The sequence below is a fragment of the Ictalurus furcatus genome, chromosome 11 (genome assembly GCF_023375685.1).
Source record: "Ictalurus furcatus strain D&B chromosome 11, Billie_1.0, whole genome shotgun sequence".
Classification (NCBI taxonomy): Eukaryota; Metazoa; Chordata; class Actinopteri; order Siluriformes; family Ictaluridae; genus Ictalurus; species Ictalurus furcatus.
In genome coordinates, this window is record NC_071265.1 from 27,190,495 (window position 1) to 27,208,083 (window position 17,589).

General features: G+C 41.3%; 1 protein-coding gene across 2 annotated transcripts; it reads left to right on the forward strand.

Annotated features, from left to right (window-relative positions):
• Positions 1–377: 377 nt before the first annotated feature.
• lmo4b (LIM domain only 4b) lies at positions 378–15,458 on the forward strand. 2 transcript variants are annotated; one of them, XM_053636517.1, is made up of 5 exons: positions 378–880; positions 2,556–2,799; positions 8,455–8,551; positions 8,957–9,112; positions 15,085–15,458. In XM_053636517.1, the coding sequence occupies exons 2-5, from the start codon at positions 2,564–2,566 to the stop codon at positions 15,091–15,093; spliced, it is 498 nt and encodes a 165-aa protein (XP_053492492.1). In that variant the 5' UTR covers positions 378–880; positions 2,556–2,563; the 3' UTR covers positions 15,094–15,458. The 2 variants fall into 2 exon arrangements, with proteins under 2 accessions (XP_053492492.1, XP_053492493.1); XM_053636518.1 differs by lacking the exon at positions 378–880 and having other exon boundaries at positions 1,313–2,799.
• Positions 15,459–17,589: the final 2,131 nt, after the last annotated feature.

Below are 17,589 nucleotides of genomic sequence, written 5' to 3' on the forward strand. Positions count from 1 at the left end.
CCCAATTTGTTATTTCACTCGAAGAAAAGCGCGCGTTGTGATTGGCTGATATGGATTGGCGTCATAATGAGAGGTGGGTCGCTTTGGCTTCGTGTTGCCAGATTGTTTAGTTTAAACGCATTATATACAGACCAAATTAGCCTTGGAGTTCGTTTATATAATTCACTATATTTACTGTTAGCTATGTTTACTATGTTTAAATTACAGTGTAGTTTATACATTGACATTTAGTACAATTTAGTGATGTCTTTGAATGAATTAAAAGGGTATTCGATGGACCGTTATAGTATCGATCTGGCAACCACAGTTTAGTTTCGGGTTCTCTCTCCCCCCCCACCCCTCTCCTGTCAGTGACACATGTAGAGCAAAAGCGCAGCCGGAGCGCTGAGCAGGACAGAGAGCTGGAGAAGACGGACCAGTGCGAGGCGCAGACAGAGACGCAGAGACACGCAGCTTCACGCGAGATGATCGAGTCTTTCCTGGATCGCGTTTAACGACAACACGGACATTTAATCATCGTGAGAGGAAAGAATCCAAGAATAAAACGTGACGGCACCAGTGGAAATATAATCTGAAAACTCCATTTGGTCCTCTGTGCTTGCGTGCGTGCGTGTTTGTGTGCGCGCGGGTGCGCGCGCGCGCGCGTGTGTGTGTGTGTGTTTGTTTGCGCACAGAAAATAAAAGCTGTCTGCACTGCATTGGACTTTAAAACCGCACTGAACTCGGACTTTTCTCTCCTCCAGCGCTCTCTGAGATTATTATTATTATTATTATTATTATTATTATTATTATTATTATTATTATTATTTTGAAAAGCACACATTATCGGAATCCCCGCGACGGAAAGATTTGCTTTTTATACCCGAAAGAGATAAAAGAGGTGAGTTTGGCGATTTGCTTTGGCAACTCAGACACCGCGTCTGACGCTGAAGAATGTAACTGGATACATTAGTGAGGATTAAGCAAAATAAGAGGCAGGTCGCAGATGGCTGCTTCATGTCCACTGATCAGAGTTCCAGTAAGCCACACTTAACTTGGCTTTACTCTCTAATGACATTAAACAATGCAGCTCATGTGTAATTATAAACAGTTCATTCAGTTGTCATATGAACATGTTGATAGCTTTCTGTATTATTATCTCCTTTGCTTAGGCTACATGTGAAGTCCAGTAAATAGCCTATTACATTCATTTATTAATCAGTGATGTGTCTGCTGTGTTTTATATAACCATGTGCGTAAAAGAATCCCGGGATTTGAGCCCTTTTCGGTTAAAATTCCCCATCCCTTCTCCTCCGAACCGGAGTGAGACTTGACTGTGGTCTGATCTGCTTTATCTTCCTCCCCTCCTTCTCATTCATCTGCTCTGAGATGTGATCAGCACTGAGGTATTGCTAAAAGAGCCTCCACTAATGGGCTTTAGACTGAATGCACATCTCTCTCTCTCTCTCTCTCTCTCTCTCTCTCTCTCTCTCATTACCTTTCAGTAAATAGTTACGCTCAGACTGGAGAATGAAATCGGAGAAGATTAAAGTGGATGAAAATTGCGCCGATTAGTTGGGAAGGAGGTGAAGGGGAAGAAGCGCGCGCGTCGGGTGCAAGCGCAATGCGCAGGCGCGGAACGCTGCGCGAGCGCGATCGCCTCTGATAGGGGAATAATGGACTTTAACAAACTGTACGCCTCTGCAGGATGCACAGAATTAGTTTTTTTTTATTCCAACCACATTGCTGAATACAACAACAACAACAACAACAACAAATCCCTACAGTGTTTAATGAACTCCCAGAGTGTTGAAGTAATTCTTACAGTATTTTAGTGCTTATCAGCACTGTTTATTTGTACTGCTGGTGTTAATACAACACACTTTTGTTCTGCTGTGTACCAAACAGAACTCACCCAATCCAATATGTACGCTTGTGAATGGCTCATGCAACTTTAATAACGGCCATGATCTGCTCCGGCTCCATTCGCAATAACACACTCTTAGCCAGAGAGAAAACATTGACCCGGCATGAAGAATGGCTCAGCTCAGGGTAATGTGCCATTTAAAAGCAATTTAAGGAGCTCGACAAAAGCCATGCAGCGCCTCTTTAATTGTTCCAGCAGCCCCAATGTTATCAGGCGAGCAGACATTCATCACCAAAGAGCCGACCTCAGCATTTAGATAAGGATCAAGGGCAGATTAGTGCTTCAAACGAGGTTGAGATACGGACGTGCGTTATGACATCCAAAAAGGTCCTTACAATCCAAATGATCTGTAAAGAGGCATCACTTTGGATCAGGTTATATGGTGAAACGTAAACTGGTGAAAGTTAGGACACAAGTTCTTAAAATCAGTTTTATTTCACTTTTTTTTTGTTGTTGATTTTAATTGCTGGCACATATTACTTGCAGTTTTGCTCAAATGATGGTTGAGTTCCTAAATGCCACAAAAAAGTTTTTTTCCCTTCTTATCATCGCCAACTGATTATGGACCCTCTGCTGAGAAGTGGCAAACCTGCAGTGAAGATAAAAAGGCCCTCAAATAAGCATTAACCTGTGTTTGTTTGTGTTTTAGCAGAGACGATGGTGAACCCAGGAGGCAGTGCTCAGTCCGCACCAGTTGGAGCTGGTACCATGTCGTGGAAGCGCTGCGCAGGCTGTGGAGGGAAGATCGCCGACCGCTTCCTCCTCTACGCCATGGACAGCTACTGGCACAGCCGCTGCCTTAAATGCTCGTGCTGCCAAGCCCAGCTCGGAGAGATCGGCACCTCATGCTACACCAAGAGTGGCATGATCCTGTGCAGAAATGACTACATCAGGTCAGACCCGACTCTGTGTGTGTGCGTGTGTGTGTGTGTGTGTGTGTGTGTGTGTGTGTGTATATATGTATACGAGTGTGGGATATATTGCCATCCATGTTGGGATACCCAGATATAAGATCCCAGAACTCTGCTTGGAGATGTTTGAGCTGAAAGCATGATGGGGTGTGTATTGTTTCAACTGATGAAGAGTAGCAAATGTTTGCATGTAGGCAGCATATAAGATATTATATTGCAGTCTAATGGACTGAGTGCCTCTTAATCTAAGTGTGTCTTAGATCTCTGAAGACGTCCAACTGGGCGTCAAGGCTGTTTGATTGCCATGTGAAATAACATTTGGAATGTAATGACGAGCAGGACATTATGGGAAAAGTCGTAAGGTGTTGGGCGTCCCAGGGAGAGCGGTAGATTTTCCATTGAGAACATGTGTCTCAGATTCTGCCACGGCGGCGCTCGTTAAACCGTTGTGGGTAAAGTCCTCTCGCTGAAAGAGGTCAAGCAATTGACATGCTGGCTGAGCCTGAGACGAAAGGGATTCTTTCTGAAGAACATCTGCGTGGCTTGTTTTTCATCATAGAATGAAGGGAACCACAGCAGCATTTGCTTTACAAGACACTAGAAAACTTGAGTGCTAGACCGAGTTTGGCGTGTGCAGGAATTTGAAGGGGTTTTCGTGTCCTGTCCGGCGTGTTTGTGAACCAGAAGGAGACAATTTAATTAGTGAAAAGGGCCTTTTTAAATATTTACATAAGGGCGTCTGACGCTCGGAGTGAAGGCTAGGTCACTGAAGTCTCACTCACCTGGTGTTGCCTGATTTGACAGGGCAATCATTCAACAGTTTGACCTCAGCAAGGGCAAGCGAAGTACACTTGAACTCAGGGAAGTTTAGCCTTTTTGATTTCTCGAAATGTTCATCCAGTTGTTAAGATTTGGACAAGTAGGTCTTATATCTAACTGATTATAAGGTAATGTTGATAATGAAGGACCTCTGTAGCATGCAAAGTTTTTATACTGAGACTGAGGAGCTGAAACTGGATGTTTCATGCATAGTGTGAGTGCAAAAAGGAACATTGACACGTCATCTGTGATGTGCGCTGATCTTCCAGGCTGCAGTTGAGAGAGAGAGAGAGAGAGAGAGAGTGAGTGTCTTTGGCAATCTAGTCATTAGCCAGTGTTTACCTTGGCTCGTGATGTGAATCGGATCAAGTGCTGCTTTCCTGAGAAAGGATAGGCCGTGACGAGCAGGTGTGCACCAGGGCAAAAAAGTGAGAGGACGAATGCAAACGGCGAGAGCCTCCACTCTTTCCACTGCACCTGATCTGGAGGGATCGAGTGCTAGCCGACCCCGGTCTCCAGCCCTAATTAAAAAGAACAGGGAGGGGAAAAAGTGCCTGCACCTTTCTCTTTGTAATTAGTGTGCAGCTCACACAGGCCTGTGATGATCTGAGGAGAGATAAGAGGAAAGGACAAGAGAGTGGGAGAGAGAGAGAAAAAAAGAGAGAGAGCGAGAGAGAGAGAAAAAAACATCTGACAGCGAGTGCACACAATTAAAAGCTTTAATTAGAGTCCCCCTCCATTTTCCTTTAGTCCTGATGGGTTTTATCTAATGAGATCTAGTCCCTGGCTCCGATCCGCTCCCAATGACGTGTCCGAAATGAACGAGAGCCGCATCCCAAACAAAACATTTAATTAACCAAATTGGCTTTTGAGAGAGAGAGGGAGAGGGAGAGAGAGAGAGAGAGAAGTGTAGGGGGGATTATTATGAGGGCCAGTCTCCTCTGGGGGGGAGGTTGGGGGATTTAAAGGGACCTGTCTTATTTTTGTAATGGATTATTAAATTGGCCTTGCAGTGTAAATAATGGAATTATATATCCCGACTGACTTATATTAATACCGCCTACACAGAAACACTCAGCCAATTGATTGGGACACTGTGATTGAAAATGCATCACATTTCCTCTAATGGGAGATGAGGTGAATGGCCTGGGATGATGGCCATCTAATTTCAGTCAGACAGATGAAACAAATGAGTGCCATCGCTACACATTTAACACAGTCAGACAGGAGACTATTAAATGGAAACGGGAACTTTACTTTCGGCTTTTTCTTTACGTAATGTAAACACCTGGAACCGGATGAGTTCAGTTTATCGCACAACGTTAATACAGTTCCTACAGGAACGATGGAAAGTTGTGCACAGAAAGTAATCCAAAGTAAAAACGCACGACTGACTCCGTTTTTTAACAGTTTAAGCTGTTTAAATGTTAGTGAATTGCAATTTATGTCATAATGGGGATATTTTTCATTTGCTCATTGAGTCAAATTGCAGCCTAAATATGTTCACAGTTCTTTCAATCTATGTTCAGGATGTTCCTCTAAGCTCCGGGTGTGTGTTATTTGTACAGGCAACAGAGTATAAAGTGATGGAGGGAGAATTAATTTTGGTAGTGAATAATCACATGACCATCAGGGGTGGGTGGAGGGAGACGGGGCACTGTCTCTTTAATTGAATAGGCCTAGGTAATTAAATGGCACTTTTCCAATAGAACGTGCTAGGTAAATCTAATAGTTGGTTATTTAATATCACTTTGAAGTTAGCCCACTCGAGCACAGTGACAGCACATGAGCACGTGAACTATTAGGCTGTGAGAAAAAAAAACCTCGGATCTCGGAAATTAATTATATCGCATGCAATTTAGGGGAAACGTTTATCTTGATTTGTCATAACAGAATTAATTCAAGGACTTCAATCCACCAGGGACTAGATCTGTTACTCTGAATTAACCAAGTGTAATTTGGCTGCGTTTTTTTTTTTTTTTTTTGCCCCCTCCCTTCCCTTCCCTTTCCTTCCCTTCCTGTCTCTCTCGTTTTCCCTCTCTCCACTCTCAATCCCCCCACCATCTCTTCCTCTAATGTAGCCTTGCCATTATGCAAAGCCGGGCTTAAGTATCAAGCCTGGTGCTTTTAAGGTTCTTTGGCTGCTAATGTTGAGAGGCATTTTTATAATGGACTGTGATGCCGAAATCATTGTTGTACTACCTTACATCACTCTGCTCAAAAGGTTCTGCCTAAGAGGCCAGCATTTGCCAGATGGCCCTAAATTGCTCCACTAGGTTGTAATTCACCTCACAGCCAGCATCCAAATTAAATCCAGTAGACATCGTTCGATGGAGTGTAGACAGCTCCAAATATTTCTCTTATGAAAGACAGACATGGTCGGGACCGTCTGTTTTTATCTTTCTGCTCCGCAATGGAAAACGTTAATAAATCAACATTCCGTGATGTCTCGTTGACAAGACCGTCTTTTCGTTATGTGTGATTGATCGCCAAGGCGAATAGCCTGAAGGAAAAAAAAAAAAAGAAAAGAAAGAGAACAACAACTAAGGCAGAGATCGGTGCGGTTCTGAGAGAAGGAGGTGAAAACCAGCGGTGTCACTGCAATTAAAGAGTCCCCAGGCTTTAATTATACTGACCCAGGCTTGCTCTACCTTCCTCTCCCTATAAGACTGCAGCTCAATGGTGAGAGAGAGACCATTAGAGGCCAAGGGCAGACTGATAGCGACTTAATTGAGCACCTAATGCCTTCAGGCCCTTAAATCAAATACTATCAGGAGCCAACCCCTGGTCAAATCATTAACCCACTACGTATAGCTCACACTGATAAAATGAAATCCTGCTTCCCTGTGTTTTCTCAGTTTTTCCTAAAGATGTCCACACATGGGAAATTAAAAAAAAAAAAACAACAACAACCCTGCCCAAATAGGACAAGACTGTAAACAGTGGAATGTGTGTTGAGTGCTGAAGGGTTGAGTGTGCGAAAAAGCTTTTCCGAGCTGAAGCACTATCGGAAGATTAAGCTAGATGTCATTTGGCAGTTGAGGAGAATGGCAGCATTTAAAGATATCCCTCTGACATTTTCCACGGCTCGTCCGTTCAATTTACGCCGTCGAAGGCGCGCCGTTGTCACAGGCCTGGAGCTAATTACTTTTGAAATTGAGTTTTGATTGAGCCTCCCCAATCGATGCCACAGCAAAATTTGTTTCTCTGCTTGCCTATGAGCAGCTATCTGAGGGCCAATATTAAAGCGACATGCCGTTTTTTCTCTCTCTCTCTCTCTCTCTCTCTCTCTCACTAGAACACACAGCTACAAAACATGCAAAGCGAAGGGAGACTTCCAGAAACAAGAGAGTTGTGAAATCACGCTGCTTTTCTCACATTAGGAAATGCGCATACTAAGTTTATAAGGAATTAAATTACAGTCAGGTGGCAAAACGAAGCGGTACTTACGCCGTACTTTTTTAATATCCATCAAGTTTTTCTCATTATTTCTTCCGTGCAAGTTTTGCAAGCTTTCCAGTGTTGCCCTTTTCTGTCTCTGCACCTCTATTGCCTCGCTCTCCCACTGAATATCCCACTTCCACTCGTTCTTCCTTTCCACATTTTCTATCTCACCCTCTCCCTCAGTCCCTCCCGCCAGAGCTTGTCAGATGCTGTGGTCTTATTTGATTGCATAGGAAAAGTGCACTGATAGAGCAAACACCAGTGAGATATGATGACAAATGGGTCCAGATCCCAGTAAATTACTTTCGGCTCAAATCGAAATTTCATTCAGTTTGTTGCTCGGCGAGATGAAGTAATCTAAATTGTGGACTCTGAAGGCAGATAGAAGAGAAGCAGGAGCAAGCATTTCATTATCAAGAGGCCGATAGAGAGAGAGAGTGTGTGAGAGAGAGAGAGAGGGTTAGGGATGAAAGAGATGAGCGCCAGCAAATCTAAAGTGTTGACACCGTGATTGAAAAGGTTAACCCATGCACATTATATATCAAGCCGGGCTAGCCGAGGGTTTCTAATGGAAACGGAGCACGCGCCGCTCTCGTAATGGCTAAAGCACTACATCTCCCTCTAGATGTACAATCAAATGCTCTTAGGTCCTGATTGCTTATGTTCCAGGTTATTATAGGTAGTGAAAAAAATGAGTGCTGAAGGTAATACGTAGGCGAGCGGCAGCGCTACAAGCTTTTGGAGGACACGACAGGATTTTTTTCATTTGGACTGCTGGCATTACAATTTTACATTTTCCAATATCAGAAAAATTGAAGACGCCATTTGTTTCCGTGTGTGTGTGTGTGTGAGAGAGAGAGAGAGAGAGTGAGTTTGTGTGAGTGTGTGTATTGCCATTGCTGCAGGCAGGATATTGCAACAATATAAGCTACTGTAAGCCTCACTGTAGGATTTTATTATCACAGTCAAGTGTAAACAGGCAGTCAAACAGACATCGCGCATATATTAATTCTGCTTTATTCCAGCCAAAGTTCTAATAAATACTCGAATAAAGTTCAGATCAAGACAAACGGTTTACATTTCAAAATAAAGACTTGTATTTCGGATCTGTTTGTTGGATTGTTGAACTTCTTAGCTACTTTTTCTTTCATTCGTTATTTGTACTTTTGTTTGAGCGGCTCTTTCACTCTGACTGTCTCTCTCTCTTCACTCACGCACTCACTCACTCACGCACTCACTCTGTGTGTGTTTATGTGTTGAATATCAGTAGCTACAGGCCATAAGTGTATTCTGTGGTTAAATATTTTGCCATCTGTCACTGCACTTTTGCTAACTTGTGTGTGTGTGTGTGTGTGTGTGTGTGTGTGTGTGTAGGTTATTTGGGAACAGCGGGGCGTGCAGTGCTTGTGGACAGTCCATCCCAGCCAGTGAACTGGTCATGAGGGCACAGGGCAATGTGTACCACCTCAAGGTAACACGCCTCTCAGTCTACACCTCCTACATGCTGGAGATTATTACATTATCCACACGAATGAACAGCAGAGCATGTAATGTTAATTTGTTGATATTTTCAATCACCTACAGTATTAATATCATAAATGGAATTAATATAATAACCAGCGTCACAGATTTCTTCTCATTCTCCTAAGAAGCATCATTATTTTTCATCCTATAAATAATTTACATATTGATATGATTACAGATTAGAAATCGTGCTTGTAAATGATTTGTTTCAAATTATACTAAATTATACCTTTCCCCAGTTCTAAACCTTCGAGCGTAGTGGTGCGTCTGTGTGTGTGTGTGGGTGTGTGTGAGTGAAAGTTAAACCGTTGCATTGTGGGTAACGAGACCCTATTGTCACACTCTCTGGCAGTGTTTCACGTGTTCTACTTGCCGGAACCGGCTGGTCCCTGGAGACCGGTTCCACTACATCAACGGCAGCTTGTTCTGCGAACACGATAGACCCACAGCGCTCATGAACGGCCACTTGACTTCACTGCAGACGAACCCACTCCTTCCTGATCAGAAGGTAAACACCAGCTCTTCTGCTTAGTGCTACGCCACTCACATAAACACACTCGGAAATACAAACCGGACAGATCGGCTTCTGCAGCGCCAGGATTCGTTCCAGGAAGCAGAGAGTTGGGATGTTGCACTACTTTTCTCTCAACTGATATAAAACATGTTATATCAATATCGCAATATAGGGGCCATTACTCTCAGTGCTACTTCACTGACAATCCTTTTTTTTTTTTTTTACTCACAATAACAAGAAGCTGATTGAATGTTAAAGGAACAGCTCAGGCCAGAGATGACATTTACACACGCTTCTACTTCTCTGAAATGTAGCCAATCAAATGACAGATATTCGCGGATTCAAAGCTTTATTGCAATATATGAAGGAACAATGAAAATCTTGCTTGGATGCCTCTCTGCAGCCACATAATAAAACCAGACAATAAACATACAGACAAAAAACAAACAACAAATAACTATAACAATACAATAACGATCAATATATAAATACAGATGATTTTAATATTTTCCAAAAATATACATTAGTGCAAAATTATAGAGAATAAAAATAAGAGGTGAGACCCTTTAGTCTCGCCCTTGAGGTGCGTGTGCTGATTAATTTTATTATCTTCATCTAAAGTTTGCTTGTTTAGTTTTGTGCTGGCGGCGAATGTTGCTAATAAGGAAAGTTCATTTGAGTGCACTGCTCAACTAAATCATTACACACACTTGCCTCAGATCGTCATTTCTGACACTGTACGACACACTCATATATAAAAATAAATAAAAGTACGTCACAAAGCAAAACAACAAACAACCCAGTGATATCAGCCGTCATGAAATCCTTTTTATTCCTCAGCATGTATTTTGGTGTCACTCTGCACACACTTCAGACTGTCACCCAAAAAAAGCGTATGTGTATGTTAGTAATAAGTCGGATAATTATATAGTTCCTATTTGTATATTTGTAATATGGACTAATTTTGTAACTGTATTAATACATTTATGTACGAATGATATTACTGCGCCAAACTGTTTGTTGAGGAAGGAGTGTGATGATTTAGACATGCAGTTTGCACAACACTTCTTCAGACTCTAGCTATACGCTTTCCTTACTTGTTAGTTACATATAGTGCAAAGCCAAAGAAACAAACTTCAGGCAACGGACACGTCTTGGCCGACTGATTACAACTGATTAAAATTATGCACATTTCATTTTTGGCTGAACTGTTCCTTTAAAGTAACCATTTCACAGGTTTCCCACAGGTTTATTATTAAATAGCTTGTAAACACAGGACACACAAAAAAAAATCATTTTAATTGAATCTGATTTTTAAATGTAGCATTACTCTCTTGCAGTTTTTGATTGAAGTTGTGATATTTTTCATTTTGAAAATGTCCTCAAGTATCATACTGTTATTTCTTTTGGCACATTTCCCACATTGGACATCTGGTGCTCATTAAAAAGCTATAATTTATCATTTAATTAGAAGAAATCTCTTCACTGCAGGTTGCAAACTTACACAACAGATTTCTTATCATTCACATTTTTTTATTAGTTCCCCCGGTGCGAGTGTCGTTCTGGAATACGAGCTCTTCCGTGTCGTCCTCTCGTTCACCACACCTGTCTCGTGTCATTCATAGGATTGTAATCGATTTACATTCCCAACGTACGCTCGCTGCATATGGACCCAACTGCTGTTTGTCACTAAGCCCTTAGCTTAGCATGTATATTTATCTACAGTCGCTGTGAGTAACTAAACGTCTGGTTGTTATCCGGAGAGGACGACACAGGAAGCGTGACAGCAGCAGAATTGCTTTTTAAAGGGGGAAAAATGACAGCGGATCTAAAAGCACTTTACCTCGCTCGCCGAAAGCCCCTCAGGCCCAAGGTCAGGCCTGCAAGACAAGAGCAATTCAGTCTCGGTGAAAGCTAATTTGTCACAATTAATGTCAGCTCCATAAAATGAGAGGACTGCTAACGCAAGCTCGGTGTTGGTTAAGTGAAAGGAGGGGGGAGGAGGTGTGTGTGTGTGTGTGTGTGTGTGTGTGTGTGTGTGTGTGTGCGTGGAAAAAAAGTAAAAAGTTTTCCAACATAATTCTGCTGCCTTCATATTTCAGACTGATTATGTATTGATGACATTGATTCATTTGCGCTTTCATGAGCTGCGATAGATATTAAATCCTATTGACTGAAGACAAATTGTAATTTTGTACAGCGGATGGATCGCCCTCGTTTCTGATGACACAGGTTTGAATTTTTAGCGCTCCCCGATGCCAATCAGCAGATCCTGACTTATTGCCTTGTGGTCAGAATATCACCTGGCCTCCGCTGCGTTGCTGTTTTACACCCCTCCATTCAATATGTATCACATTTACAACAGAAAGGCCAAAGAACAATGCTTTCCTCTATGTTAGAAAAAAAGGTGCTGGAAACATTTTCTTTGAACACATTTGGTTATTCATAAAAATTTATATTTGTGTTATGGTAACAGCACAAGGGTTAAGATGTTGGACTACTGATGGGAAGGTCATCAGTTCTAATCCCTGCTGGGCCTTGGAGCAAGGCCCTTAACCCTCAATTGTTTAAATGAGATAAATGTAAGTTGGGTCTGGATAAGGGATAAGGGTGTCTGCCAAATGCTGTAAATGTAATTGTTCTGGTTTGACAAAAGAATTAATCATTATATATATATATATATATATATATATATATATATATATATATATATATATATATATCACTTAACTGTACACTACATTTCCATTTAAAGTTTGGGATATTATATGCATTTTTTGTTATGAATCTGTTAAATATTTTACAGAGCAGTCGCTATATTTCAGGCTACCTGTTTTTGTGTTGTTTTTAAAAAAAAAAAAAAAAAAAAAAAAAGTTTCACAGTAAATTTCCATAAATAATTAATTCCAGTAACAGTTCTGTGAAATGTTCAATCTTCTTCCATTTGTGTTTACCAAATTTCTAACAACCCGGTAATTATTAATGAACTGTTGATTAAACATGATTTCAGTGGAACAAACAAACTTTTTTTTTTATTTATGAACTATTTTAGCGTTATTATTATGTATGATCCACCAATTGCTGCCACTGTTCCCATGCCTCTACACCAGTGTCTCCTCCAACGTTTTTCCGTTATTGCAAGCATTATTTGTAATCTCAATGTAATGACCTCAGTTTTCAGTCCTTCCAGGCAGCATGCTAAGCTAGTAATAAATAAAATGAGAGATTTATTTATGTAATTCCTGCTCTGGCCTTTGGGACAGTGTGTAACCACAGAGTTCATCGCCATCCGACTGTATCAGCAGCAGCTTAGTGACACATAATGAGTATTGATACGCAGACGGAGCAGATGTGTGGGTGGATGTGAGTCTGTGTGTGTGTGTGTGTGTGTGTGTGTGTGTGTGTGTGTGTGTGTGTGGATTTCACCTTCCAGAAAGAGAAGGAAAGGAGGGAGGACTAAGAACAAGGGCAGCCTGAGGGAGCAGAAAGCCTAGAAAAAGGAGTGCAGGAAAAAGACCAGTGAGGAAGAAGAGAGTGAAATGACAAGAGATGAAGAGTGCATGAAGGAAAGAGCTCCATTAAGCTTGCTATTCCGTCAGAAGGCTTTTAAGAGCTCGTCACTTTTACAAATCAGTGCTAAGAGGGCAGCGTGTCTCAAATTGAATGCCTTTGCATTATCTAGCTTAATTTGAAATGTCTGCTTAAGCCGTCGGTCCCTCCCTCACTCCTCTCGCTTGACAACAGCGGCGGTAAATATGAGGCCTCATTGTTTATTTATGGCACGACATCAATTGTAGTGAAAACAGCTGAATTATTAATGCTAAAATGCAATCTGAATATTGGCCATGCTGCTTTAATTATAGCAAGGAGAGAAGTCTTAAATACACACAGGCACCTCTCCCTGCTCACTAGAGAGGAAAAAAAGAGTTGACGTGTCCAAGTGTCTTCAGCAGATGCTTGAGATGAATAATGCCGTAGAGTATTGAGTTATTATGGGCTTCAGCACAGCAATACAGTTCAAGATAGTGGAGATACAGTGTGTATGTCTAAGCCTTTCCATACTTCACTCGTCCAATCTGAATGAAGCGTGAGCCCCAAGTGATCGACTCGGCTCCTAAAAAAATGTGCAGACTACGGCATGAAATCTATGCAAAAGCACCGCAACAGGAGAGTCAGAGAGGAGTCGAAAGCCTCCGCTACTTCAGTGTATACGAGGTCCCGTCTGGCCGCCAATGTTTTTATTATTTGCGATTTCATGGCGACATAATTGGCGTTGTGCATGTCGGCGGCTCAGGACATTTGATGCTCATTTATTAAGTGGGCTTCCTGGCTTCTCCCTAATCTCTTTGTTCAGGACAGACAAATTACCTTTCTCATGCTGAGGCCGAGCCCGAGGGAGCCAAACCTTCCCTGCCTTCTCCTTAATTAGCCCCCCGAATGTGTGTGTGTGTGTGAGTCTATGCATGGGGGGGGGGGGGGGGGTTGCAATTACTAATAGAACGAAACCCTGCTAGTAACTTGAGGAAGGAAGGGAGAAGTAAATTGCCCCTAGAATGTTTAAAACAAAAGGAACGGAAAAGAGAGAGAGAAGTTGGGCTCGACTGTCTGTGAAAGCAGAACGCCGTTGCTTAGACGTTCCTCTAATTGTCCCTGTTGCTCTGCTCCACAGAAGCCGTGCACCCTGGGGGCTGTGCTGAAGCGCTGCTCAAAACCGAGACAAAAAGAGACTAACTTCATAAAACGTTCTTGTGAGTTAATGCGGAGGAAATAGGGCAGCAGATGGTTTCCAAAGCCTCGCCAATCAATAAATTAAGCGGGTGCTTTAGCAGAGCTGACTGTACAGAGCACCAGCTTCATTTGACACAGAAATATATACAAAGATATTTAGAAAAAGTATGACTGACTTTTAGGATATTCTTCTTCTTCTTCTTCTGTTTATTTATGTGTTTGTTTGTTTGTCTTTTATCACTGAAAGTTCTAAGCTGTTACCAAATTATCATTATTATATTTGTGTGTGTGTGTGTGTGTGTGTGTGTGTGTGTGTGTGTATATATATATATATATATAACTTTATTTAATTCTATTTTTAGCTCATATACTTAACACTGAGACACTTTTTAAAACACTTTTTGTTTTCACCTGTTAACAGATACCTATTATTATTATTATTATTATTATTATTTTAGTTGTCTATCTTTTTTTATTATTATTCATTCTTGTTTTAGTTCATATATATACATTAGACACTGAGAATTAGGGACCTTTTGTTCTTGTCTGTTACCAAATGCCTGAGAGATGTTTACCTTTAATCTTCCAGACAGTGAAATCCACAACAGAGATATGTTTAGGATTGTGTGATATCTTTGCAAAACTCATCGAACAGCCAATTTAACAGAAAATGTTTAGTAAAGTTTCTAAGTTGACCGTTTCTAGGAAGGTGTGACTTTAAAAAAAAAAAAATGCAATACTCTTAAAGTGAAATCTAATTGTGTGTCATTATGGAAATGTCAGTGTGCTACACACACTGGGTTTTTAATGGGAATGAGAGGAACTGATTTGATTAAATATCATAATATCACACATAACCACACTTCTTCACAATGTATTCCTTCAAACATTATGAAAATACACTGAATATTTCAGCCATGCCCTCCCACACTATCACCATGATCTCATGCCTTATTTTTGTGTGTGTGTGTGTGTGTGTGTGTGTGTGTGTGTGTCATGATTATGAAAATAAGGCCTCAGAAATATCCAATACCATACCCTTTTGAAAATGTAATATATCCTACCTGAAAAGCTAAAAGCTTGCTGATTTTCTGTTCAAACTGGAGCAGTAATATGGGTGCCTGGTTGTAATTTAGCCCATCTGCTACACACTGGCCTACTTTGGAATAATGGTCGCCCTGTTCTGAGCGAGTCTAAAACATGTTATGATCTCTCTCTCTCTCTCTCTCTCTTCTCAGGTGTGTTAGGAGGGAGGAGTTGCTCAAAGCGGGATGTGTGCCTTCATTCCAGCCCTCGCTCATTGTCACTGAAGATCTCTCAGTCCTGACCTGACCGCCGCCCCCACCCTCCTTTCCTATTCACTTCCGGAGTCGCAGCACTACCCCAGCTTCCCCTTATGATTATCCCAGAATTCCTCTCTAAACCTCCCCCTGACCTGACCCCTGTTCATAGGCGGATTCCCAGCGTTGAGGCGCTTCCAATGGAAATCTGAGGACTCCATGACTTACAGGAGACCGATCAGACCCTGTGGGACTCAAAGACAGACAGAGAGAGAGAGAGAGAGAGAGAGAGTGAGAGAGAGAGTGAGAGAGAGAGTGAGTGAAAAGAGAGAATTAGACTAAACAGAAGGACATTTTGGATAAGCGAAAGTAAGAGAAAAGGAGAGCGTCAGACAAATGAAGCTAATCAGCTGCAGCTTTTCGAATCGCAGTTGTTACATTTGTTTGATCATTAACAGGGGCAAAACAGACTGCGTTTTTTTTTTTTTTCCTTTTTACTTCTTTTTTTTCTCCTTACTTCCTTATCTATTCTCTTTTTCTTCAACACTCTATCTCCGCTTTCTATATTTTAAATGTTGTAAAGGGAATGTGTTTCGTTTTTCGGGTGATTCAAGAATCAAAAAGACTGGGTTCCAAGAAGTATCCGTGGCTTTTTTGTGCAAATCGAATCATGAACACTCTTGGTGTATTTGTAAAACTATCACATATGTATGCATGTAAATGTTTTTGTCCCAACGTGGCTACCGTACATCCTCCACGTTACCCTGCCCCTTCCTACCGGAACCTGAACCATAGCAACTAAGCTCATAGCTGTCCACTTGTAAATGCTGAATGAGAGAGAAATCTATTTGTGATATTTTCAGAGACATTGGCTCCAGTATGGTGTATTTAATTAATAAAAAAGTTCAGATTTAAAAGCACTTCTTTTTTTCTGACCTTGATCGATTTGTTTACCACTTCATTTTATTTTATTTGGATACCTCATTATTTGGATTATGTCAGCTTTATATAAGCGGCGGTTGAAATGTTCATTAAGGTGTGCAGTTTCAGTATTGTATACATGTATAGAGCATTCGTGATTATCCAGATAGGACACAATACAAGCATGTAGCTAGTAATTGAGGTTTGAGGATCTTGCTCAGGGGTTCAACAGTATTTCTTTAGCAGTCCTGGGATTTGAGCTCACAATTTTCTGATCGCTAGCTCTCTAGCTCTACAAATTTCATTTTTTTTTTTTTTTTCCATCAGGCGAGCTGAGTACTTTATATTATCACAGCGATTTATCTCGGGGTTTCTCTCGAGAAAAGGGCTCATTAGCAAAACTATGCTTTTCCATTAACCTTCCTAAATGCGGTGCCATCTCCGAGCATCCATCCAGGCCTCCATTGTGTCTCTTCAGCTTTTCTCCGCAGTAATTATGAATGCACATGATAGGGTGGCTAATTGGAAACGGATAAACATGTATCCTTGGTCCTTCTTTTCAGACGAACATGCTATTTAGTGCCGCGGACGCAGGGCCAAATGCCCCTTTGAAGATTCAATTACGCTGGGAGAGAGAAAGGTGTTTCAGCGCAGCCTGAATGAACTATTTACAGAACAAATCGCCGTTTGAAGCCGTTGCGCGACCTAATGGGTATGAAGGGGATCTGATTAGCATAATACCCGGAAAGCCTGGCCAGTTCTGCCACACTCATTAGACAGGTGGACCTTAACAGCACATGAACCAAATCTGACCGTGTATTTTGCAAGGTTGATCATGGTTATAGCACGGTCACCATTTATAAAAACCACTTTCCTAAAATCTGATTTGAGTAATAGAGTGAATTTTTTTTTTCCACCAGTGAACATTTTATTCAGGTCTGTGGTTTGCAGATTAAATTATGACCAGTTCCTGTTTACTACAGAAAGATTTATAAGAGGTTACAGCCCGTGTTCTTTGAGAAATTTGCCAAGATCCAGCTCCAGTCATTATTGGCACAAGCAAAAATGACTAACACTAAATGAAAAACAGTAGTGTTTTTTTTTTTTTTTTTTTTGAAAATGATCATTTACATCCACAGTTAAAATTTGGCTTGGTGAAGCCTACCTCTGGAGACAATAACAGCACTGAGCCTCTTCCTGTAATGTCTCACATGGATGGAGATATTTTGTTCTTCGACATGCACACACTTATACAAGCGTCCTTATGTCTGTCTAGGTGTCGTTCCCTCTACAATTCAGACCACATGTTTTCAATAGAGTTCAAATCCCAGACACTGGGATAGCCATTGCATTTTTTTTTTTTTGTCTTACTTCAGTTTTTGAGTTGATTTGGGTGAATGGGTTCATAATCCTGTCCAATCTATGGCCATGTTTTACCCTCCTAGCAGAGTTAATCAGCTTTAAGGCTAAATATTCATGCTACTTCGTGGAATCCAAACACTAGCCACAAAATAGCTCCAAAATATCAATGCTCCTCTATCA

Bases quoted from the DNA above. Each gene is read 5' to 3' on its own strand.
- lmo4b (XM_053636517.1), top strand. From the start codon at position 2,564: ATGGTGAACCCAGGAGGCAGTGCTCAGTCCGCACCAGTTGGAGCTGGT. The intron at 2,800-8,454 runs GTCAGACCCGAC...GTGTGTGTGTAG, and splicing joins TGCAGAAATGACTACATCAG to GTTATTTGGGAACAGCGGGG. The intron at 8,552-8,956 runs GTAACACGCCTC...ACTCTCTGGCAG, and splicing joins GCAATGTGTACCACCTCAAG to TGTTTCACGTGTTCTACTTG.